Source organism: Rhynchophorus ferrugineus, unplaced genomic scaffold (assembly GCF_030347505.1).
Source record: "Rhynchophorus ferrugineus isolate W39M unplaced genomic scaffold, kcgeb_rfMv2 rfM4, whole genome shotgun sequence".
In the NCBI taxonomy this organism is placed as follows: Eukaryota; Metazoa; Arthropoda; class Insecta; order Coleoptera; family Curculionidae; genus Rhynchophorus; species Rhynchophorus ferrugineus.
The window spans coordinates 53,632,992-53,660,148 of record NW_027472583.1 but is presented as its reverse complement, the minus strand read 5'-3'; the positions used below and the strand labels follow the sequence as shown (position 1 = coordinate 53,660,148).

At 32.9% G+C, this 27,157-nt stretch overlaps 1 protein-coding gene across 4 annotated transcripts in view; it reads right to left on the bottom strand.

Annotated features, from left to right (window-relative positions):
* LOC143196236 (ephrin-A4) overlaps positions 1 to 27,157 on the bottom strand; it is an 808,497-nt gene that overhangs the window by 101,329 nt on the left and 680,011 nt on the right. Inside the window, exon 1 of one of the 4 annotated variants that reach the window (XM_076403894.1) lies at positions 2,833 to 3,208. The exons of the other annotated variants lie outside the window; for them this stretch is intronic. Within the exon in view, the coding sequence (XP_076260009.1) occupies positions 2,833 to 2,919 (87 nt within the window). The 5' untranslated portion in view covers positions 2,920 to 3,208. Of the gene's footprint in view, positions 1 to 2,832; positions 3,209 to 27,157 lie in introns of those variants that run through there. 4 annotated transcript variants of the gene reach the window in all.

Genomic DNA, 27,157 nt, shown 5'->3' with positions numbered 1-27,157 from the left:
TCAATAACTCTGAATTAAATCGAGAAAAAAAAGAACCGGAAAGAATATGTGTTTCGTCAGATAATAAAGTTTTGTTTTCAAAGAAATAAACAGTCATGGATTGATTGATATACAGAAAATTCGAACTACATAATAATAAAAAATGATACTTGTATCTTAGGTAAAAATTAGGAATTAAAATGAAGGGTACAAGATTGTATGTATTACTCGTCATCTAACGAAAACGTTTTATTGCCCTTGAGGCCGCTGTATATTGAATGAAAATGTCAAAGAAAGTTTTTATTCGAAAACTGAAAGACAATTAAAAATGATTGGAGGTGTAAATGACAGTGGGTATAAAAAGGAAGCTTTTTAAATCACACAAGTACAAGAAGTGACCTACTGCTGAGGTTCATTATCTAGTGGATTATCGAATGTTTTTATGAAATTAATGAAAAATAACACACGAAACGAATTGTTTTGACCATTGACAGACGAAGATGAGACCAAAAAGGCAAATCACTGAAACAATTAGGTAAATTAGAACAGAAAAATAAAAGAACTTCAACTAAGTTTCTTAATAAAAATCGGTACTTTTTCTATACCATCGTCTAAACAGAATTAGATCGATAAGTGTTATTGAATGTTGAATGAATATGTCAAAGAAATGAATCGGAAAGAAGATTTATTTCCTCAGTTACTAAATATTTGTCATGCTTCTAAAGATATAAAACAATCATGGGTTTGTTTACTCTAAAATCGAAAGTCATGTAAAAACTATTGGATATGTAAATGACACAAGGAAGTCTTTCACACCTCACAAGTACAAAAGTGACCTACTAGTTGAGTTCGGAAAGTTTTTTTAATAAAATTCATGAAAAACAACAGATGATTGAAATTAATACTTTTTCACGATCCACGGGTGAAAAAAAAAACCAAAAAGAAAAAAAAACAAACAAAACTAATCGGATTTTTTCTAGATAAACTAGACCAGAAAGTCGAGTTTTCACTTCATATTAGTTCGAACCTCAATTATTGCCTAAACAGAATTAGATCGATGTATGCTAGTGAAATGTTGAATAAAAATATCAAATACGTGAATGGGAAAGAATATATAGTTCCTCATTTATTTTTGTATCAATTATATTATTATCAAGTTTTGTTTTTCTACCAAAGGAATGACCATGGATTTATTTATTTGAAAATCGAGAGACAATTAAAAACTATTGGATCTCTAAATGACAGAGGATATAAAAAGAAATCCTTTTAAATCACAATAGTGTAAGAAGTGACCTACTACTGAGATTCATTATCTCCGCTGTTTTTGTGAAATTATGGAAAAATAATAAACGATATAAGTTATTCTTTTGAATATCATCAGACGAAGTAAAATAGATCAGAGAGTTGAAAGAATTTCAAGAGTTCTCTTATGAAAGCGAATACACTTTCTATAATATCGCCTAAACAGAATTAGATCGATGAGTGTTATTGAATGAACATGTCAAAGAAATGAACGAGAAAGAAGACTTATTTCCTCAGTTGCTAAAGATTTGTCATGCTTCTAAAGAAACAAAACAATCATAGAGTTTGTTTACTCGAAAACCGAAAGACGTGTAAAACTATTGGATATCTCAATGACACAAGACAGTCTTTCACACCTCACAAGTACAAAACATTACCTACTAATGTAGTTTGAGTTTCGAATGCTTTTTAATTAAATCATTACCTAAACAGAATTAGATCGAAGTGTGCTATTTAATTGTTGAATCAAAAAGTCAAAGAAATTAATCGAAAAGAATATATATTTCCACAATTATTAAAGTTTTGTCTTGCTTCCACGTAAACAATCATAGACAGAAGACTATTCTTGATATGTAAATGAAAGTAGATATAACAAGACAGCTTTTTTTTAAGCATACTAGTACAAGAAGTGACATACTACTAAAATTCATGACTTCGTGGATTGTCGAATGTTTCTATGAAATCAATAAAAACTCACAGACGACTCGAATTTATGTTTTGATTATCCTCTGCCGAAGAAGAGGAGGTAAAAAAATATAAAAAGTAGGATTTGTTAAACTGAATCAGGTAAACTAAAGCAGAAACATAAAAGAAGGTCAAATGAGTTTCTCCATAAAAATCAGTGCAGTTTCTATATTATCGTCTAAACAGAATTAGATCGATGAGTGTTATTGAATGTCGAATGAATATGTCAAAGAAATTAATCGGAAAAATATTTATTTCCTCAGTTACTAAAGATTTATTATGCTTTTAATGAAATAAAACAATCGTGAATTTATTTACTCGAAATTCGAAAGACAATTAAAAACTTTTGAATATACAAATGACTGCAAACTTAACACGAAAGTATTTTACATCTTACTCGTAGAAAAAGTTACTTATTTATGAGATATGCAGCTTTTTAGAGTAATGAAGGTTTTTTTTTAAATAAAAGGAAATAAAAATTACAAACGATTCAAATTCTTTTCTGGCCATCCTCAGGCGAAGAAGATAAACTATTGCCTAAACGAAATTAGATCGATGACTGTTATTGAATGTTTCAGTGAAAATGTCAAAGAAATGAATCGGAAAGGAGTTGTATCTTCCTTAGTTATTAAAAGTTTCTTACTATTAAAGGAACGAATAGTTTTGGGTTTATTTTCAGTAAATTTCAGTTAGAAGATTTGTAAATCGCAGAAGTGACCTACTATCAAGATTAATTGTGTCGCGAATTATCGGTTGCGTTTCTTTGTCTTGATCCGAGGGGATCTATGGTGGTGAAGGAAATGTACGCGAACATATTGGAATGCGGTCAGTCGTTTGGGCGTCCGAAGAGAAGTTTGTTGCACTCACCGCCGTGGCTCTATCTCCAACCGTGGCCATCCGTGTCGGGGCCTTCAGCCGCCGCTGAACGACAACCAAAGCCACATCACTGCACATTCACGAGCCTTAACTTGAACCACTCCGTGCAAGAACGGACCTCCGGCTAGCGTCCTCCGCTCCGGTGCTGCGATCGACCACGTCGCCACACAATCACACACTCTCACCGATCACTGTTGTTCACACTTTTTCGCCACTTCGACCCCGTCACGTAGCAGCCGCAGCAGCAACCAACGTAGTCGTGTCCGCTTCGTGTCGATTCGGCAACGATCAGCGACCAGCGACGCATTATCACACCGACCGCTCGTTCGCCACTGACGACTTTCCAACTTTGAGCGCCCCATCAGATAAAACGACAAGCGCTCGGGGCGCCCGCGGTAGTGGGGACCGGGTGGCGCGGGCGTGGAGGGGTGGACCGCCAGGCGGGAGGGGGCCAGACCGCACCTCGACGGCGTTCCAGCGACGTGTGTAAGCCCGTCGGACGGCTTTCGGCGATGATGTGGCAACGTCGCGCCGCACCGTCCTCCGGTCAGTGTGCGTTGTCCTTTAGCTCGGGAGTCGTACGCGTCGTACCGAGCGTTAGCCGTCCATTGGGCGTTATTTTCGGCGATCCGCGAGCCGGACCGTCGATGATTTTGATTTGCATGCGGCCACGGTCGGGGCGTTGAAAAGGTTCCTCGACCGTTTCTTGCGATTAATAACGATATAAATCAGGCGCGGTGTCGTCGGAATCGATCGTCTCCGTCACCTTCTGGACCCGGTCCTGTGTACCCGTGAAAGAATCCATTAAAATTATACATAATCGAAACTCTTAATTTGTCTGAGCCTCCTATATCAGCTATTGAGCGTAATTTGTAATGTTTTTTTCCCATTGTCTGAAAGAACCTGCGAATTTTTGCCACCGTTATTAGATGAACGTGTTTTATTGAATGCTGATTTTTTTAATAAAAGTGTCAAAGAAAAGCACCTAAAATAAAATATATTTCCTCAGTTATTAAAGTTTTGTTATGCTTTTAAAGAAACAACCATTAATTAATTTACTCGAAAGTCGAAAGCAAGTTAAATTATTGGATGTATAAATGACAATAAATATAAGACAACATTTTAAATTAATTTATTCAAAAGAAAGACTAAAATAAATAGCTGGTGCACAAAATTAAACGTATAGTTTCTATACTATCGCCTAAAGGGAACTGGAACTGGAATTGGAACTTTAACCAGTTATTAAAGATTTGTTTTGCTTCCAAATAAATTGTCATGGGTTTATTTACTGGAAAATCGAAAGAAAAGTACAAACTACTGTATATGTAAATGATAAACCTGCTATTGAGATTCATGACCTCGTGGTTGTCGAATGTTCATATGATATTAATGAAAAATAAGAAACAGATACAAATTAGTACAGTCTTATTAAGACTTGATTTTTGAATGAAAAAGTCAATAGGAACTTTCAAAGAAAAAATCGTAGATTTATTTATTCTTTTGAATTACACCATTTTCCTTTGATTCTCCATAGACGAAGAAGATACCAAAAAGAAAAAACAATCACTAAATAGTCGAATTTGTGTAAAATTAGACAAGAAAACGAATAAAAAATGAAAGAAAGGAAAAAACATCAGCTTTCTTATTATAAAAGTGGTACGGTTTCTATACTATCGCCTAAACAAAATTAGGTGTGTGTTATTGACAATTATCTACTGACTGATCTTTAACAGTTTACGACGTTTTTTGCTATTAATAACAATATAAATAAGCTCGGTGTCGTCGAAATAGATCATCCCCGTCACCCTCTGGTGGATCCAGAAAGTATATTCGTGAAAGAATCCATTAACATTCTATATAATCAAAACTCTTAATTTGTCTGAGCCTCCTATATCAGCTATTGAGCGTAATTTGTAATGTTTTTTTCCCATTGTCTGAAAGAACCTGCGAATTTTTGCCACCTTTATTAGATGAACGTGTTTTATTGAATGCTGATTTTTCTAATAAAAGTGTCAAAGAAAAGCACCTAAAATAAAATATATTTCCTGAGTTATTAAAGTTTTGTTTTGCTTTTAAAGAAACAACCATTAATTAATTTACTCGAAAGTCGAAAGCAAGTTAAATTATTGGCTGTATAAATGACAATAAATATAAGACAACATTTTAAATTAATTTATTCAAAAGAAAGACTAAAATAAATAACTAATGCACGAAATTAAAGGTATAGTTTCTATACTATCGCCTAAAGGGAACTGGAACTGGTATTGGAACTTTAACCAGTTATTAAAGATTTGTTTTGCTTCCAAATAAATTGTCATGGGTTTATTTACTGGAAAATCGAAAGAAAAGTACAAACTCCTGTATATGTAAATGATAAATCTGCTATTGAGATTCATGACCTCGTGGTTGTCGAATGTTCATATGATATTAATGAAAAATAAGAAACAGATACAAATTAGTACAGTCTTATTAAGACTTGATTTTTGAATGAAAAAGTCAATAGGAATTTTCAAAGAAAAAATCGTAGACTTATTTATTCTTTTGAATTACACCATTTTCCTTTGATTATCCATAGACGAAGAAGATACCAAAAAGAAAAAACAATCACTAAATAGTCGAATTTGTGTAAAATTAGACAAGAAAACGAATAAAAAATGAAAGAAAGAAAAAAACATCAGCTTTCTTATTATAAAAGTGGTACGGTTTCTATACTATCGCCTAAACAAAATTAGGTGTGTGTTATTGACAATTATCTACTGACTGATCTTTAACAGTTTACGACGTTTTTTTGCTATTAATAACAATATAAATCAGCTCGGTGTCGTCGAAATAGATCATCCCCGTCACCCTCTGGTGGATCCAGAAAGTATATTCGTGAAAGAATCCATTAACATTCTATATAATCAAAACTCTTAATTTGTCTGAACCTCCGATAACAGCTTCAATAGCTGTTACCGGACTAATTTGTAATGTTTTTTGATAAAACAAATTGAGACAAAAAGATTTTTGCTATTTTTCCCATTGTCCCAAAGAACTTGTGAATTTTTGTAAACTTGATAAGATTTGTTCAAAATAAAGACTAAAAGAGATAACTACTCAAATAGTGGGATTTCTTAAACTGAATCAGGTGCACAAAATTAAAAGTACAGTGAATTTTTTTAAATGAAAATGTCAAAAGGTCGAACCTGAAAGAATGTATATTTCGCCAGTTATTAAAGTTTTGTTTTAATTACAAATAAACTACCATGGGTTTATTTATTGGAAAACCGAAAACTATTATAACTATAATATATAGTTATATATTATAATTATAATTATATTATAAATATAATATATAACTATATAAACTATAATATAAGAAAGCACTTTAAATCAAACAACTAACAAAATTCATATGAACACTTGAACATTCATATGTAGACAGTATTAGTAATATTACTAATAAGTAAAAAATTATAGATAGAAGAAGCATTATATTTAACAACAAAAATTGCCAAATACACACAGTATATCATCTGTTTTATATATCTAAAATTAAATAACAAAATATATTAAATAATGGAATAAAATATTTTTATACTAAACTGTGCCATATGTTGAATGTATTTAATTTTACACGATACAAATATCTATTCAAATTGATAATGCTAGAAGGACATTGGACAGCTGTTCAAAGATTTAAATACTGCATTATATTTTACTATGAATTAGATTGATAAAACGTATTTTTCATCAACGACCTATCAGTTGCACTAGATATTAAGAAGAAGAAGATGAGTAAGAGGAAATGTGGTATATAATTAGAATATAATTAAAACATAATAACGTATAAGAATATTTTTGAAAAAATATTATTATTTAAAGGTCTATCGACTGGAAAGTGTATTAGTTGTAGATGGGGGAGGCTCGGACTGTTCTTACTGCATATAAATATCTTGAACATTTGATTTAACTATTTCTAAGTTATCTGAGTAAACAGTAAGTGAACTAACAACTTTGACAGTTTGAGCAATTCGTTCTTTGTCATTGGCTGCAAAATCATCACTCTTAAATTGTTGAATCCAAAATCCACAACTGTGATATAACGGAACGCGATTACCAAACGTTTCTAAAAGCCTATGATGGTCTTTGGCCGCATATTTCTGCAAAACAAACAATAAATGTAATGGTCCATGATTAGCGGCTGTTAGCACTCAATAACTCAATAGCACCTAATGAAAAAACTACCATTTTGTATAGGGAAAAGCCAAAGCCATAAAAAAAGTTAGGTTTAACTGGTGTTTACATTGATATTTTCCATGTTAGCGTTTCCATCAAGGGATATCGCTGAAACATCACCAAATTTGTTGTACTTGATGGACAAAACTTTTTATACTATAATTTTTATTATTAATCTCTTAGAACTTCAACAATCTGCTCGTGGGAAATAAATATTATGATTTCCGTTATACAATATAACTATACTGACATGTAGAAGATCGCTTCAGTAAGTAATCTACTGTACAAACTTATAATATACATCTTATTCTAGATACTATTTTAACTTATTTTAAAGTCTATACTAACTTATTCTAAAAACTATTTTAGCTTATTCTAGAGATTGTTAAATCTGACTCTATGTGTCTATTAATCATCGTATGGCAGTTTGTGTTTGAGCCTACGCACTTTACAGTCATCACGCACATTCAACTGTTTCGGGATGCACTAACAGTCTTTCAGAGTACTTCGCACTAACACTTCGAATCACACTCGTTATGGGTTCTAAAGGGATATGGCGCTGAATCAGTTTTTTGGACACGTAATATGGGGCATCGATGATGACTCGCAACACTTTATTCTGGAACCTATGGAGGGTATCTATGTTAGATTTTCTAGTAATACCCCACAGTTCAATACCATAGGCCCAAATGTGCCTAAGAATTGACTTATACAACAAAACCTTGTTATCTAAGAATAATTTAGATTTACACCCCATCAACCGGTACATTTGATTTAGTTTAAGCCCAAGTTTTTTGCGTTTTGTCATTAGGTTTTTTCCATGTTAAACGTCGATCAAAATACATTCCCAGATATTTAACTTTGTCTTCTTGCAGGAGTTATAATAATTTATTTTTACCGAGGGACAAGTTCTTCTACAAAGGGTGAATGTCACATGGATAGATTTTGTCTCATTTTCTCTGATACGCCATGTTGTATCTCGTTGAATTTTCTCTTATTTCCTTCTGTTCTTATTTGTTGCTATGTCTTTCGCAGTTTTCTCTTTTCAGCAATTTTTTGTTTAATTGTAGATGATATATAATTAAACTTTTGTCGCAATGTCTAATTAAAAATATGTCGGGCTATTAGGAGTTGCGTACCATGCTGCCTCTTGTGTATATTTTTTGTTATATTTATTGCTGAGAAGTAAGTTTAGGGATATCAGACTGTCTAATTTGTCTCTAAATAATGGCCAGTTGGTTTTAGGGTTACTAGAGTTACTTGAGTTGACAGTTATAATAACTGGTGAGTAGTCAGGTGATAGATCAAAGCATGATTCAGCTTTACACTTTTTGGTGTCAATATTATTTGTAACACAAAAGTCTATGGTATCGGGAATTTTATTTATATGTGATGACCAATATGTTAGCTCACCAGTAGAGACATGCTGTAGATTTTGTGCCTTCATTGCTTTGACCAACTCTCTGCCTTTTGGTGTTATTAATCTAGAACCCCACATTACATGTTTTGCGTTGTAGTCGCCTCCTGCAATGAATCTATTACCTAGAGTGTTAAGGAAACCGTGGTATTGTTCTGCTTTGTTGTTATGTTTAGGTGGACAATAGATAGCACTCATTGTTAAAGGTCCGTGTACTCCTCCAATAGTTACACTGGTGGCTTGTAAATAGTCTTCGCTGAATTTTTCTCTTTGACAGTGTGTTATGTTTCCACAGGTAATTCTCCAAGTGCTTTATCACCTGGGTGTTTTGTGTGATATAGCTTGTACTTCAAAATCCGTAAATAATATATATCCGTAAAATGAGTTTCGGATATCATCATGATATCGATATTTTGTTGATATAAGAAGATTTTAAGTTCCCTGGCGTGTTATACTATAAGTTAAATTTTAATAGGTTTTGTTGGAGTTTGTCAATACAGTGAATAATAATAATTGTTAATATTTTTTCTACTTAAAAGCACGCTTATCATTATGCACCACAAAAGTAGTTAAGTATTCTTTAATAGTATATCTCCGAAGCTGTTAATAAAGTCCGAAAAAACACTTCCGTTCTTCAAACGCTCACAATTTAATTATCCGTAATTAGAGTTGGGAACTATCGACTGAAAACGACTATCGTAATTGACTACTTTTTACTATCGACTGTTTCAGTTGCTATTTTTGGTTTGACCGATTTTACTACCTTTTACCAGTGTCTGTTTCAGTCGACTGTTTTCAGTCGCTATTTTCGGTCCGACTGATTCTTTTACTACTTACTATCGATTATTTTAGTCGTGTAGTTTTAGTTACTATTTATGGTACTAGTAGTTTCATTCGACTGATTTTTAACGTTCTGGTTTTGTCGTCCTACCCGCGACCTTGACAAAAATGTACCCAATTTATGCTTACATAGTTTTATATGTAATAAATATAGTTTGATGATTTTGTTGGTAGTTTGCTTGTATATAGCAGCATATTGGAACGATATTTTTCAAGACTGTTAATGTATTAGGATAAAAAGATTAAAATTGTGAATGATAAATATTTTTGACTGTTTTTATGGCAATAATAGGTAATATTTTGATTACTCTCTCGATTTTTGTTAAAAAATATTTCCGTTCAATAATAAATAAAGCATTTACTTTATTATTAAAAAAGCTCTAGTAGTTATTGTGCGAACAGTTTTAACTATGTTATGGATTAGTTTTTTTTCTATGATAAGGTATATGTTTAATTTTTATTCAGTATTTATGGTTATTGTACATCTTTAGTTTTTATGTTTTAGTTATATTTTATTGTCTATATTTATTATAGTATATTATTTAAAAATAGCAATTAACATATTAAAATTCGATAAAACATTTCTGGGGAATTGTTCCACTACATAGAAAATTTCCATTCATATTTACACATCCACAGAACATTCAAATATAAAAATAATTCTACTTCGTTTAAAATGAAATTATTAATTGCATGTTAATAGTATTCAGTTATTATTTCCTTTTCCTTTTTTAAAGTTAGTACATGAAGGAATATGTACATCTCCGTCTCGCTTATACTACCGCTGGAAAATATAAGCACATATAAAATTAATTGCTCCAAGCAATTATACCTGTCTTTTCCTCTCTCACAATTTATACAGGAAAGTGTTCGTACATCTTCGTCTGACAGCACGAATAAAGAAAAACAGTCGAACCGCGCATTTGACTGAAAATAGTAATTACTACTTTCAGTCGCTAGTTTTTTGACTATCGACTGTTTGGACTGTTTTACGACCATGGATTATTTCGACTGTTTTTAGTCGATAGTTCCCAACGCTATCCATAATGTTTTCCTCGAAAATGCGACTTACTAATAAAGAGTTTTTTCGAAGATACTGTTATAACTAGATGCCCACGCAGTCGATTCCTCCACGGAGTTTATTTTTACATCATCTGATAACGCACTAGTGACAAAATCCAATAAATCATTGCATTTCTTCACAGGTTTTTAATTAAGTTTCGTGTAGGAGATATGTCACCAGATCAGTCGCGGGCAGAAGCAGCTTATATTAATTGTAAACTTATAAATAAAAGCGCAATTTCCTTGAGATGCCCCTCGATAAAACCCGAGTTCTTATTCGGTATGTAAATTAATTTACATAAATACTGGCGTCGGATTGATAGAAATCATTAATGGCAGATAAATACCTTTAAAAGTTTGAAAATTTATTTAAATACGTTCAAGCAATATTTAGAATATTATTAATTTTTTGTTTATGTACCTATATCTATACTTATGGTTAAATCTTTTTCATTTGTTGTTAATATAATTGATGTAATAATTGAATAAGCTCTTAATTAATAATACAATTGTTAACATAGTTGCTCTCAATTCTAAATAAGTATGGGGTGTTTGAATAAATTATGATAATTTTTTCGCTTTAAAAGGAATTTGTTGTGAAAAATTGGTCCAATGTATATTAATTAAATTACTTTTCATCATTTTCTACAACTTGTAACCATCTATGCAGTATGACGACGTTGTGTTTTTTATTATTTATTTATTACTAGCGACCCGCCCCGGCTTCGCACGGGTGCAATGCTGATACTAAATTAAATACACTACAGAAAAAATATGAACGTTGTATATAAAAACATAGCGGCCCGCTCCGACTTTGCACGGGCATAAAATATATATGCCTATGTCACTCAATGAAAACATGATTAAAATCGATCCAGTATTTTTGGTTCATTCATTACTGCCCTTGGCCTGCACGCATTAAATTTGGAGTAAAACAATTCCTCTTCCCCTATACTTACTATGAAGATTTCCTGCTATCTTTGGAATATCTAAATTCATACAATTTTTATTACATTACACATTTTTAAACGCAAATTTTAAATTTGTAATATCTCCGAAAATATTTGTTTAATTTACATGCTGTAAGGAACCATATTGATCTATATTAATTGCACACTGTATTTAAGGTACTTAATTCGATAAGGATTAATGCCGTATTGCTTAAAATAGCTTCGTAAATGAGCCATTTTCTCACGTAAAAAGTAAACAATAAAAATGGTTAATGTGGGTTATCCCTAAAAGATAAACATATACCATCGCGGACTTTTTTGTAGACCTTTTTATGGTGTACAATACTGTAGTACATTAATTTGATCTAACTCGTAGGGTTAGGCAGCGTTTTTGCTAATTGCTAAATAAGCCTAAAAAATAGGTTAATTTACGACATCACGTTAGAAACCTCTAAAATTAGCAATGTTGCCTTAGTATATTATGCATGTATTATACATATAAATCTTCCTCTTGAATCGATCTATCTATTGAAAAAAAACCGCATCAAAATCCGTTGCGTAGTTTTAAAGATTTAAGCGCACATAGGGATATAGGGACAGAAAAGGCGACTTTGTTTTATACTATGTAGTGATTACTTTTATTAGTTCCACAATCTGGCCAGATGGCAATGCGTCATTAAGTGATATCCTGTATAATGTACTATTATAATTAATTAGTCTTATTCTAAAATCTATATATGTCCAATAATGAGATCGGATGGTGTAAGACGTTTTATTTAGATTAGAGAGTACATTGGGATGCACTGAAACTTTCAAATCAGTTCACACAAACACGTTGAATTACACTTGTTGTTAGTTCTAGAGGAGTATCGAGTTGTATCACTTTATTTGCATCATAGTACATGCCACTCAGCACTTTATTTTGCAACAGTTGTATGATGAATATATTAGACTTACTATGGGTTCCCAATAGTTGGATTCTATATGACCAAATAGGCTTGGTAATGTATATATATATATATATATATATATATATATATATATATATATATATATATATATATATATATATATATATATATATATGATAACTTGGATTCGCACCTGATAAGGAAATACATTTGATAGAGTTTCTTGTTTCCGTTTGATGAGTATGTGATTCTTCCAAGTTAGGCGTCTATCTAGGTGTATACCAAGATATTGAGCATCTTCTGCTTGCTGGAGTTGACAATTGTTGATATATACTGGCGGACATGTTTTTCTGCGGGATGTAAAAGTTATATGACTATTTTGTTTCGTTGGCTTTAATGCGCCATGTTTTCAGCCAGATTTGTATTTGATTTAGGTGTCTTTGTAGATTGATTGATGCTATAGCTGGATCTTCATGAGAGGCTAGGACTGTCATGTCATCTGCGTTTGTTGCCACAGTAGTTACTCTTGTTGTAGGCAGATCGGCTGCGTACAGAAGATATAGTGCTGGACCCAGTATACACCTTGCGGAATTCCTGAATATATTGCATGTAATTCGATGTATTCATCGCCTTGTTTTACAGTAAAATTACGATCCGTGAGATAAGATAGCTTATAATCCGCAGGAGGGAGAAATTTATTTAATATAAACTGTAACCCCGGACATATTACAACAATATTGGTTGGCAGCCATCCAATCATTGATCCAACTTCCTCGGCAATTTAAAACTGTGTAGCAATTAAACTATGATCAATTCATCTTTTATGAGCGCGTCCTTCACAACTCATGCAAGTTGTGTGGCTGAGCGATGTCATGTCAGATGATTTTATGTCTTTTATTTGCTTTTGTTGGACTTTTTTGCAACAATACATTATTCAATTTGTTCAATTGACGTCGGTAGAATTACCATTTTTAAATTATTGACATTTTCATCATTTCCATAAGTTTCTAAAGGTGTTTGATGAAATTCGGCGATAGATTTCATCAAATAAAGCAATAAAAGTCATTAAATAGAAAATGCAATTTCGAGAGTTCCATGGTCTGCGTCTGTATATACTGAATAATTCAATAATACCAACTGGAAAACTATTATTTTATGTAGAGAAATCTACCGAATAATCTAATATTAAACATCTATTGGTGCAATAAATTTCTCAATCGATAATCCATCAATCGATTCCTAAACTCTACAATCTGTTTGAGTAGAACATCAATTCTAAATCTCATGGGTGTAAAAAACGTCTGGGATACCTTTGCAGTGTAGCGACCTTTATGCATGTCCAATTTTACATCGTGGAATAACTGTCTACAAAATACCCAGAAATATAACCCTAGATGTTGAACACGGGCGAGGTTCTAACAGCGCCAACTATGGACTGATAACGATAATCTGGCAACCCCGAGACGTTTATCTGGGATATTATTGAAGGGTATTTTCGATCATTCAGTAACCAACCGATACCTTTCATTTATTTGTATTTCCTTCATATTTTATATTATCAATAAATAACGGTCACATAATGTAAACACCACTGTTTCATTTGGTTTTACATCCATTCACTGAGCCATATGATTAACCCTAAAGCAGATTGAAAAAAAAATCGATGAATATTGATAAGAAAACTTATTTAAGCATTTATTCAATTTACACAGTTATTTTATTAAGTATTACAATGGGTAGGACAAATAAAGGTGTCATAAAGGTGTAGGAGGAAAAATAGGAATAAAGAAAGAATGACTGAAAATAAGGAACGCTTCAGGCCCCCGGGTTCGCTACCTAACCTAGGTGATTTGACAAATATTCTAACCCGCGATCTCCGCGTGTAAGCTGAAGGCTCTAACCACTACACCATAGAAGTACCATAGTAGTAGTCTTCGGTTACATCAGTTTAGCAATAACATTATACACAGATATCCGATTATTTTAGATAAAAATATATGAAAATTTTGTACGTGCTTTTGAAATTTGAGGATTTCCCTCGATTTCACCCCCATCAGATCCAGGTTCCAATGGGACCACCTTGGAAGTGCACTCTTTCGACTAAAAAAAGAATTTTGAAAATCGGTCCATAGTTGTCGGAGAAATAAAAAAATATACAGTTGAACATAGAACTTTTGAAGTCGGCTAAAAATACAACAATCCTACGAATTCATTCGGATAACAATTGCCAGAACCGTATAAACAAACACAGACAAGAGCCATGTCCGTTATGAACAATGTTTCTTAACGTGTATCGCGTTATATCGAACACAAGCGTAATTATCATGAAAGAACCATTAAAATTGACCATCATTAATGCCATTATCTGAATAATTGCTCGTATCGATCTGGGTACGGACTAACAACGAGCAAAACTCGGCACATGGTGTCGATGAATGAACGTTTAGCGCTTCAGTCGATTGAAACATTAAAGAACAAGGCGGATAGAACGGTTGCTTTACGTTATTATGAGTTGGTTTTACTCCATATTGATAAGATTGGATCGCAAGCCCGCTAAGCTGCCCATACCCACTCGGTACGTTATTATGTTGTGATAAAGTGTAGATATCGACTGCGGCGTATCGTTCGCTTCACCTGTCCCAGAGATAAGAGTCGGTGCCCCAGTACAATAGATAAAAATCTTTACGCCAAATAATAATATATGGAGTCCTGTTTGGAGATCGGGTTGTTTTTTTGAATTATTTTAATGTGCATTCTTTCTATAATGCTTTTAGGTTTTTTTATTGGGAAGTAATCTGGTGATATTCATTTTGATCTATTTAAGGACTAACTTTTTCAGGAGATATAGTTCGCCGAGCGTCATCTATTCAGCAAAAATGGACTTAAAATATATCATTTTAGATAACATTAGGTAGATATTCAGCGCTGTCAGTGTATAAGCAATAAGCATTTGCTTGATAATAAGTCTTGAAACCGGTGTGGACTTATGGTGTTCAGCTTTGAGATTGTACCAGCCAAAGCAATAAAAATATCATACAAAAATTCGAAAACAAGGTACTGTGAGGTATTGTTGATAATTCATGGCACATTCGTAACGATAATCTGCATGAGAATCGGTAGGTAGAAACTGTCGTTAACGTTATCAAGGACGAAGTCCAAAGACACTAACAGACATGACAGCTCTATAAGTACATCAATGCTGAGGTACTCTTGTTCCTGGTGTAAAAGCGAGTTTTATTTGTTTATTTTTCTCGATATTTTTTTCCTTATAACACAGAGTGAGGCATGTACAATCCAATAAAATCATATATCGTTCCGAATGTCTATGGTATTTATAATTCCATCTCGTAGCTCGATATTTTATACCTCTTAATTTTTGGGTCCTTCAAGTGTCTTTTTTTAAAGGTTCGAACGATAATGTAGGAACTAGGCGGAATTGCCACATCTTTACAATTGTATGATTTGTTGCCGTTGCGAATACTTATCAACAGAAATAATTACCATGAATGGCAACATTGTTGATCTTTCTTCGGGAGTTGTATTTTCCAGCTGTGGTCACGTCTTAGGTATGTTAGAACTTCATAAAAGTCTATTTCTAAAGACGCTGTTCACTATGTTCTTCTTATTGAATTTAATTACTGTGTTTTGTGCAGTCCAAGCTGAGTTTCATCAAATGGTGGGTTTGTCCAGATTCTTCCAGTTTTCTCTTTTTGATTATCATTTATTACTTACTAAATATCAACTTATTATGTTCTAATTATTATTTTATACTTATTAGCGTTAATTTTTCATCTTCTATTTATTATTTTCTATTTATTATTCTTCATTTATAATTCTCTAGTTATTACTTTCTACTTATTATTCTCTATTAATTATGCTCTACTTATTTATTTACTTATTTATCCATGTATCGTTATATATTTTATTCTACTCTATTTTATTATTTCTTCGAATCGTCCTATATTCCCCATAATTGTTAAGTTATGGCAAATCAAAGATAATAGTTTTATGCTTGCAACTGTAAATATAAATTATAACTATTTTATAATCCAGAAGCTAACGTCGAGTGGCTAAAGTTACTGATGCGTAGTTGTGACCTATGGATAACCTGAGACATACATAAACGCCACCGAAGCTGGCTCTTGGTGCCAGCGTGTAATGTGTGATCTGGAAAAGTGAGTGCACTAGTAACAGGACTATTCATTTATTTATTTATTTTTAGAATTTAGCTTAATCCTATTAATCCTAGCGAGGCCTAGGCTTAGTGACAGCAGATCTCGCGCGTTATTTCCCTTGATCTCTTGCATGCCATTATTATTAGTGTTGAGACATAAGCGCGTACGTCATTCCCTACGTACTCTCCCTTCGTACCGTGTGCACATGTCATACTTCGTCCAAGCATAGTTTATCAATGCTATCAATTATCGCTATTATATTATATGTAGTTTATTGACTATCTGAAGCCTACATGAACAACAGCAAACGTGGTTCCTGTCGGCTCTTGGTGACATCGTATCTAGCGTGTTTGCCCCTAGCTTTATCCCTTGTATACATTGCACGTTCATCATAATCGGAGTTAGGAGAGATTAGTGCACAATAACAACAGAGTTGCTTAATTACTGATTTACATATTTAAATATTTATTTATTTATATATTGAACATTTTAGCTTTCCTTAGCGAGCACTACTAACACTAATGACAGGATCTCGTGCGCCTGCTTCTCTTGATCTCATTACACGTCCATTATTGTTAGTGTTAGGGTGTAAGGTACGTGGTGCGATATTTTCCCTTCGCACCATGTATACATACTTCATCCTAACATAGTATATTATTGATATCAGTTACCGTTATTATCCTGTTTTATAATGATTGTCCGTCAATTATAGACTATTATGGACTAACATTATTGCTAACCATTCTGGTTATTCTATCATTTTATTGGCTACCATTGTTATAGTATTTTTTTGGGATTATCAATAGTATCCATTGCCAGTACATGTCGATATATTCATTTATTGATATTACTATAGCTGCCAGTATGTTGATTGTCAGTATCGTTACATTTTAATTACCTGACAATAGATTTATATCTAACTACCTAATATTTCAGTTATATTTTGATTTCACCCTTGTCGTTGAAAATTGGTTGCTCAGTTGTTCATTATGTTTTCAGCATTATCACCCGACTGCTTATTTGCATTATTTATTTTGCCATTTATTGAGTAAGTAGTTGTTATGTCATTTATTTTGATCTCCGCTTTCATTTATTTAAGATGATTTTTTTACTATTGCTTTATTAAATATAATTTTTATTTTGCCCGCTAGGTTTTAAAATAACCCTACATTTATAACAATTGTAAGTTAGTTGATAACGACTAGTATTAATATATTAAGCAATCAAAAAAAATTTTGCTGATAAAAACATAAACAGAAACTGACATAAAATAGAAAGGCGTAGATTATGTAGAACATTAAATCATTTAATAATGCAGTATGAGAGTTTTGTATAAATTACATGATAATTGATTCAATTATTTACTGATGGCGAATACGGGAGAAATATGTCGTTAGGCAAGAATCATTCTTGTACAATTTGTCATAGCCTAACATCATTTTTCAATTAGAAACAATGGACATAATTAATAGAACAACTAAAATAATAGGCAAACCTAATATTTCCACCTGTTTTTGTCCCATTAGATAAACACGTGCCAAACAATAGAGCTGGTTCCAAACCAATCACTTTCCATTCGACAAACCGAGATAACAATAACCAATTATATAATATCGAACGTATCAATACGCGCTAATATCGATCTGTATCAAAGATTTTCGGATCGGCTTTTCATTCTTTCTCTTTTTTTTTCTTTCTTAACGATATTGCCCAACCGCGGCAGGGCCGCTGCCGCTGCTAAAAAACATTTCTTTATCTCTTAGCGGCCATCGACTATCCGTTGATCTGGTTCAGCTCGGTAAAAGTGATTAATTAGCATTTGTTGTTGCGCAAGGTTCTTGGAACAATTGTGTCAATGATTACACAATCGTGCCTTTATGTGGAAGTAGATGAACGTTTTTCGCTGGGGCAAAACAATTTCGAACTACAAACGCTGTGAATTAATTTTATGGGCCTTTTCTGGAAGCTTTTCCTTCTAGGTTTTATCCGGACTGGAAATACTGCTTAACGTTGGCTCCGAATCACGGTCCTTGATACGAAGGTCAGTATTTATATTTCGGAATAGGAAAAAAACAAATTGTTAAGCTGCGAATATATTTTTACTGTTTTCCAAAGTATTTACCACGATGATCGATACAACTTTGCATACGCTTAAACCAATTTTCAAAGTATTTATTCCATTCCGAATAGGGTATCTTCAAAACATGATTTTTGAACGCTTCAATAGCTTCTTCGGGCGATGAAAATCGTTGACCACACAGTTTATTCTTCATGGATAGGAACAAAAAGAAATCATTCGGTACCAATTCAGGGCTATACGGCGAATGATCCATCAATTCGATGTTTTGAGTGCTCAAATACTCCCTTGTTTGAGCCGATGTGTGAGAACTTGCATTGTCATGAGGAAGAACAATCCGGCGCCTCTTGTTTTTTTCCTTATTTCACCGAAGACTTCTGGCAAACAAATGGTTGTGTACCAATCAGAACTTATTACATAGCTTAATTTACTTATATGCCTTTCTTCTTCACCAAATATTAATGAAAACAAAAGAAACAAAACAAAGTTGATGTCAAAATCAGACTCAGTAATCAGTATACTATAATACTGAAGAAATAACATTGATATATTCAATTATGCATATTCACTTTGTATTTTGTGTGGTGTACTTTCTTTGTATTTGTTTTTTTTTCATACTGCGAATGTGTTCTAAATATTCCTTGATGTCTGGATTTTTTTCCTGTAACTTTCTCTGTATTTTTCATGTATTTTTGATTCTCTAAGTATGTATATCATTGCTCGTAAAAGTATCAGTACCTATTCCTTACATATTCTTATTAAATTCACACGCATACACGATATATTTTTTAATAACCACTGGGAATTAGGATATTAATATAGATATATACGAATATAATATACCTTACCAAACATTGTTGGATAGAGAGTTACTTTTTACATTATTTTCCATTAAGTTTTGAAAATAACACTATCCTGGCAAGTTTGTTGATATTGTCGTCTCTAGAATATACTTTAATTATTATTCAGTTCATTTTAGTTACATTTTCGAGATACTTGGGTGCGATTAATATATATTCATAAACTTAATTTCATGTTTCAGCTTCACTGTAATTCGTTAATTTATTGCATCACCACTAAAAAAATAGTGTTTTGTTATTCGTTCTAAATTTCATTAAATTTTCAATACCACATATAAATTTCTATTAAACATTATAATAAACACTCTTTTGTCCAAAAAAGTACGTGGATCGTACCAATCTACGCAAATATTAATGAATTAGTTTATTGAAAGAATGAATAATGAGGAGGTATTACTGCTTCCAATGAAGATTTCTAGATGATTAGAACTGTTTTAATAATCGCACTTTTTTCAGTTTTTTTCATATTAATCTTTTATCCTTCGTTCCATTTTCGTATTCGTTTTTTAAATTTCTTCTTGATGTTTTTTTTTGGCTCTGTTTCTGTGTTCTAGTTGTTCCAGTTTTTATTTTATTTTGTTTCTTCCTCTTTGGGTCATTTTTCTCGTTATTTTGCTCTTCCTTATGTTCAAATCTCTATATACTTATTTCAATTTTAGGCTAATAATATGCGATAAAATGAGAGAAATAAGCTTACATATTTCTATATTAAAACTTTCTAAAATAAACCCTATGCTCAAAATATGTGATACAGATACACTAATATGTGACCTTTTCTCACGAGCTGCTGTGATATATAAACGTTATAATGTTGTTATAGCGCTCTATTCTTAAATTCAATATGCTACTGTGGTTGCCACTTCCGATGATGTCCGATGATGTGATTACAATTTGGATTTGTAAATAGTGATGTTCACCCTTATCAGATATTATTAGATATTCTCCGGCCTTCTTTATATATTGTTTGTTTTTGGAGTCTTTATTTAATCCTTTCTGAGTTTGTGGATTAATCATTCAAAAGAAAAGATCACGTTCAGAATATATATTTTTTTACAATAGTCACAGTTTAGAACAGGTCAGTTTTAATATTGAAATCATCTCTTTGGTGCTACAAAATAGACATGGCGTTCGAGAGTGATTATATATATTTGCATATACAAATGTTAATACTTCTAGCGCCCTTCATGATATATTTTATATTACAGAGCCATGTGGTTTAAGAATTAATGAAGAAAAAACCAAAGTATTGACAACTGATTGCTATTGTAAATCTTATTTTTTCGATTTATTTAGTATTTAGGATTCAGTTAGAGCAAGTGTAGGAGTTAAAGTATTGTGATCAGTAATACTGGTAAGAGGTATCTAGGGTTGAGATAATAAGCCGAATCGGCCAAGTTGTAGGAACTTTTGCTTTTCTAAGATGTGCGGAAGACTAAAATCAGCCTCTTTTAAAAACTTTTTGCCAATCCAGTCTGATCTGCCAGACATTGTAGACGTTTTTCTCTGACATAACAGGTCAATTGAAAAGTCCCCGGCCTACCATAGTAAAACATATTTTTTTGGCTAAATTATTACTTTTATATTCAACATAATTCCCTTCAAGGCTGATACACTGATTATAGCGACCCTCCAACTTTTCGAAACCATTTTGTGGTACGATTTGTCCCTTACTTCAAAATAGGGCTCAGTTTCGGCGATCACCTTTTCATTCGACGAAAATTTCTTCCCAGCGAGCATTCTTTTGATCTGAGAGAATACGGTGGATGAGGAAGCAATTCAAAGCCCAATTCATGGATTTTTGCCATCGTTTTCAGTGACTTGTGACACAGAGCATTGTCTTGGTGAAGCAGCACTTTATTTTTCTTCAAATCCGGCCAATTTTCGGCGATTTAGTCCTTCAAACGGTCCAATAGCGCCATGTGATAGTCGGTGTTGATGGTCCTTCATTTTTTAAGCTAGTCAATGAAAATTATTCCATGCACATCCCAAAATACAGACGCCATAACCTTGCCAGCCGACTGTTGCGTTTTCCCACGTTTTGGAGCGGGTTCATTGTGTGCAGTCCGCTCGGATGACTATCGACTGGACTTCGGAGTAAAATGATGGAGCCATGTTTCATCCATTGTCACATATCGACGCAAAAACTCTTAGCTTTCTCATACCCAAATATGCGTGAATGATATGATGTACACGTTCAGTTGATGTCTTTAGAGTATCTGCTATATTTCATTTCAATTTACGGTCATTCAAAATCGTTTTGTGGATTTTTTAAATGTTTTCGTCGGTCACAACTTCTTTTCCACTGCGTTCACCGTCTTCAGTGCTCATTTCACCACGTCTAATCTTAGCATACCAATCCTTGATGGTTGATTTTCCTGGGGCAGTGTCCGGAAACTCGGCATCAACGGCCAAGTTTTTGCTTCAATTGTATTTTTTCCCTTCAAAAAGCAATATTTTATCAACAAGCGAAATTCCAATTTTATTAATTTTTTTCACAATAACAATAATTTCAAATAATAATAAGTTGCTTCACTCAAAATGCTATAATTCACAAATTAATGATCTGACAGCTGACAAATTATCTTTGAGGGTTAGGACTAACTGAAAAACATATGGATTTAATTCTAGTAGCGTCATCTATGTGTCAGGTCGGGGACTTTTCAATTGACCTGTTAGTACTAGAAAGGAAGTTATTCAACAATCAATGCACACTGTTGAAAAACAAATTCAGAGAATCAAACGAATTTCCCATAGACTTCTGTGGCCAAATCGACCTTTGGGTAGAAGACGCAGCGTAAACTGTGGTGAGATTTTATGTGTAAGATTTCTGTGGTAAGATTACGCTACAGTTCTGTAGCACAAATCACAACCTATTAGTTGAAAAGTAGATAATCTCGCAGGACCCCGCATATGCATTGATGATGATGATGATGATTTCTAACAAAATAAAGCTAAATTTTCAGCAAAAAAAAACAGTGAGGACTTTTATTTATACCATATAGATTTTTATCAAAACAGTTGCAATTTTTGCATTAAGAATTAATGATTGTATTTTTTCTGTTTACTGATTGATAGTTCAACAAGCAATAAATATGAATTCTATAGCAAACCTCGTGGGCTGACCTTTAAACTAAACTCGTAAGACGCCAATTAATTTTAAAGCAGCGTTTTGAAGCATAACCAAAACTATTATACTATTGTCGGTCCATTTTTGGCGAAAAGAATTTAGACATCGTGAGGAACAGACAGACAGCAAACTCGTTGTTCCTAGTATCGAAGTCATTATCTTAATGGGACTGTGAATCACACAACAATCGAATCCTGATGTTCAAGCCGGTAGTTTATAGAACGGAAGAATTTAGAAAGTCGGCGGTATTTAGCGGGATTCGGTAGTATTATTAGCGTTTTTCTGCATCAATGATTTCCTAGATCGTATTGTTTTTTGCGATGAATATTGTAAAATAAACAAAACGGTGACACAAATATTAATTTTTGGAGACAAAGAAAGTACCAGTGCTATTTCTTAAAATTATTTTTCGATGTGGTTTTAGAATCTTTACTGTTTTGCTTTACTTTTCGTTTTAAATTTATTTCCACCTAAGTAGAATCAATTATAAATCGTCTCCAAAATTTAAGTAATAATTTTATTTAATAGAAAGTAATAGCTAGTTAGTTGTGCACCAGACGTTCGTTAATGTTAACTAATTCAATCAAATGTAGTTTACATTATCGAAGTGTTAATATTTCTTGGATCATCCGAAAATCTACAAAAGGAAAGGGTAAACAACCAGGAAATATCTCATGTCGTTCACATCAATATAACTAACTCAGTTATCAAGTCGCAAAATCGATCCCCTGTCATCCCCTGCCCAGGTCACTGTTCGACCAGCCTTATTTTCAAAGAATAGTAGGCTAATTAATGACTTTAGTTAAAAATCTGCAACCAGCTCTGACATATTGGAGATACATTTGTTTGTTCACAATCATATATGGGTGAACAATCAGAACTGAGCCCTGAATTAGACAATATCGACTATTAATGGTGTCATGAAGTCATGATGATTAAAAATTAATTTTATTAAATCAACATGTTGATGTTCAATAATCGATGGAACTGGTTTATTTTTTTGGTTACATAAAGTTTGATTTCCTCTAAAGATTATTGGTTTCTCAGAAGTTACTGTGATGTTTTTTATTCATCCGAAAAACCATTGCACTTTATTATTTTGTATCACAACTCATTTGAAAGATCTTAGCTTTTTTTGGAGGACGCCCGAATTTTCACTGGTCTTTCTCTATTGGTGAATCGATATAGTTGAATTCCAATAAATTTTCAAACGTTTTCAGTAACGGCCAATAAAGTCAGTTGTTGGTAAAACATATATATATTATGAACCCAAAATGGCCTTAAGCTATCATAATTTTTGTTCGAGTATTGTTATTCGATACTATCTATGTTCAGAAAACATGACATCCACTCCGTCTTCTTGGACATCAACAGAGAAGCAAGCGTTTTTAAGCATTCTGTTGTTAGCAATCTATTCTTATATAACACTTTTTTATTTTAAAATTATTGTCATTAAAATTGCTATTGTCGGCTTAAAATACTATAATATTAAACAATCTCGAAAAACGCTCTAATTCTTTTTTAATGTTTTGAGAAATCCTTTCATAAAACTTACAAAATAGAAACCAAATATTGGGAACAGAAATACTACAGTTACCTATAGCTTTAATTATATATTTCAGGCATTTTGGATTCAAAAATATACATATTTTATATTCATTACTTCAAGTTTATTTGCAAAATAAAAAAAATAATTTAATAAGAGAGCTGTGATATAAAGAGCTGATAATATAAAGAGCTGCCATGAAAAGCAATAATCATGTTGACATACATATTCAGTACTTGTTTGAGACTGAAGCATGTTCCGGAATGTTGGAATGAAGGCTGTTTGAATAATTATGGACAATAATCAATTATTATCAATTAATAAATAAATTTTTATTATGAATAATCAGCAATCGACCAAGTGCGCAGAGTAACAGCGGTTGTTGAAAAGGCTTTTGAAGAAAATAACTGCCCTGCAATATTCCTGGACGTCTTACAAGCTTTTGACCGCGCATGGATTAATTAAAGAAATGAGCAAATTGCTATCGCGGCATTGCCGTCGATTGCTGGAATCATATAATTTCGAAAGAAAATTTAGAATTTCGCATGAAGGGTAATTCTCAATCTATTTCAGCTGGAGTTCCACAGAATAGTGTCTTGAGACCACTTATGTATCTGTTCCATACTTCTAATATCCCAACAAGAAAATAAATAGAACATTTGCCAACGACACAGTTATCATGGCAAAAGGTCTATACATAAAAGATCTATATATCTCTACCTAATGCTGTAGGAAAAGTGCAAGTAGTAGTCAACAAGATGTACGAATGGTCTAGAGACATCTGGAAAATACATAAGATGTATCATATCTGTCCATTCTAATTTTGCGTTGCGACAAAATTACAAAAACGTAATTATAGCACTTGACGGATGCCCCATTCTTCAAGTAGAATCAGCTAAATACCTGGGAATATTTTCATTATATTCAAAGTCAAACAACTGTACTGGTTAGTCGGAAGCTATTTCCAAATCTCAAATAAAATAAAAGAGATTGGTTTATTAATTGATCATAAAACCAATTTGGACTATAGGATGCAAATATGGGGTTGTACTAAAATATAAAACTATCTAAGTTCTAAGATTAATTACTAATGGGTATCGATACGTAACCAACGAGAGCACGATGGCCTCGATATCAAATGGATATACGAAGATTTCGCATTAAAACATGGAATAAGGTTGCTAAAGCACAGCAACGTGCAAGCAATACAGCTACTGGACAATAGGCAGGAAATCAGAAGATTGAAGTGAACCAAACCACACGAACTTGTTTAGTGTATAAGTGTTTTCTTAACTAGCTTAAGTACATTAGTTTTATTTTAATTTGGGATATACATACTGATGTATTAATCTCGTATTTGACTTGCTTTTCTATAAATAATAATAATAGTGCAACCGAACAGTGGTAATAAATTAATTTGTAAATTAATATTCTATTAAGCATATCCAATAAAAAAATCACCTATTGTATTTACTCTTAAGAAATGCATCACGTTAGACAAAAAGCAAAACACATTAGAACCAAAATAAAACAACTATACTGGTTAGACGGAAGATACACTCAACTTGATCTAAAATCAAAGAGGTTGATCTATAATACAATTATAAAGCCAATTTGGACCTATGGGGTGCAAATATGGGGTTGCACTAAAAATTCAAATCAGTTAGTCATACAGCGCTGTCAAAACAATGTTCTTCGATTGATTACCAATGCCTATCGCTATGTAACCAATGCAGAACTGCACGATGACCTAGAAATCAAATGGATTTGCGAAGTTGTGCAGGATTTCGCCTTGAAACACGAAAGAAGATTACTAAATCATACTAACGTGGAAGCAATACAAATGCTGGACGCTGTCCATGGCGCAGGATGTCAGGAGATTGAAACGAACAAAACCATACGAACTTGTGCAAACATTTAGTGTGTGATATTAGTGTAAACTATAGCAATAAGTTAATAATTATTAAATAATTATAATTTAATAATTGAGGAATAGATACTGATGTATTTACTCTCTCTCGTCTTGCTTGTTAATTAATCCAAGTACATAGGAAAAGTAGTAATAAATTAATTGTAATAATAATAATAATTAAGATTGCACTAAGCGTATCTAATAAAGATGTTCTAAAAAAAAACTTTTAAGAAATATTTTGATATTCTTAGACAAGATAGAACAGCATACATTCGTCCCATAAACAAGACTTAAATTGAAAAAGCCAAAGCCGAGGAGCATCAACATGTTTTATGGTGTCTGCGCATTTCCTTTCTGATCAATTTGACACGTTGACGCGATTTTCCTCCCTCGGCTCAGGATCGTCGATGAAATTGTGTCTGTTTACAAATAAACGGTATTGGTATCGTCGGCTGCGAGCAAAACAACGCGACAAAGAAAATAAAAAGGACGCGGACGTTTAAAATGGGCGCGGCTTTCATTTTCCACTTTCCATTTGGGACCGGATGGGAGTCTGACGATTTTCCATCGCAGTTGCCATCCGCGCGAGGCCGGGGGGTATTGGGGAGATACCGTCAGTCGAATAATAGACTTTGAATGTCCGAAATTTTGTTTTGCTTGATCTCATAACAGTGTTCATGGTTGGACAACTAACATTGATATCATTAATTAGTTATTTTTAAATTCCATTTTTGACAATATTGTCTTATATATAACCGAATTATATCAACAGGTCAATTGAAAAGCCCCCGGTCTGACACTTAGATGGCGCTACTAGAATTAAATTCATATGTTTTTTAGTTAGCCATAACCCTCAAAAGATGCGTGTATAAATTTGACAGCTGTCCGAGCATTAGTTTGTGAACTATAGCATTTTGGGTGAAGCAACTTTTGTTATTGTGAAAAATATTGATAAAAAGGAATTTCGCGTGTTGATAGAATATTGCTTTTTGAAGCAGAAACTTGGCTTGATGCTGAGCTTCCGGACACTGCCCTAGTAACATCAACCATCAAGGATTGGTATGCTAAGTTTAGACGTGGTGAAATGAGCACCGAAGACGGTGAACGCAGTGGAAAATAACTTGTTATCGACGAAAACATATTAAAAATCCACAAAATTATTTTGAATGAACGTAAATTGAAACTTAATGAAATAACAGACACTCCAAAGATATCAATTGA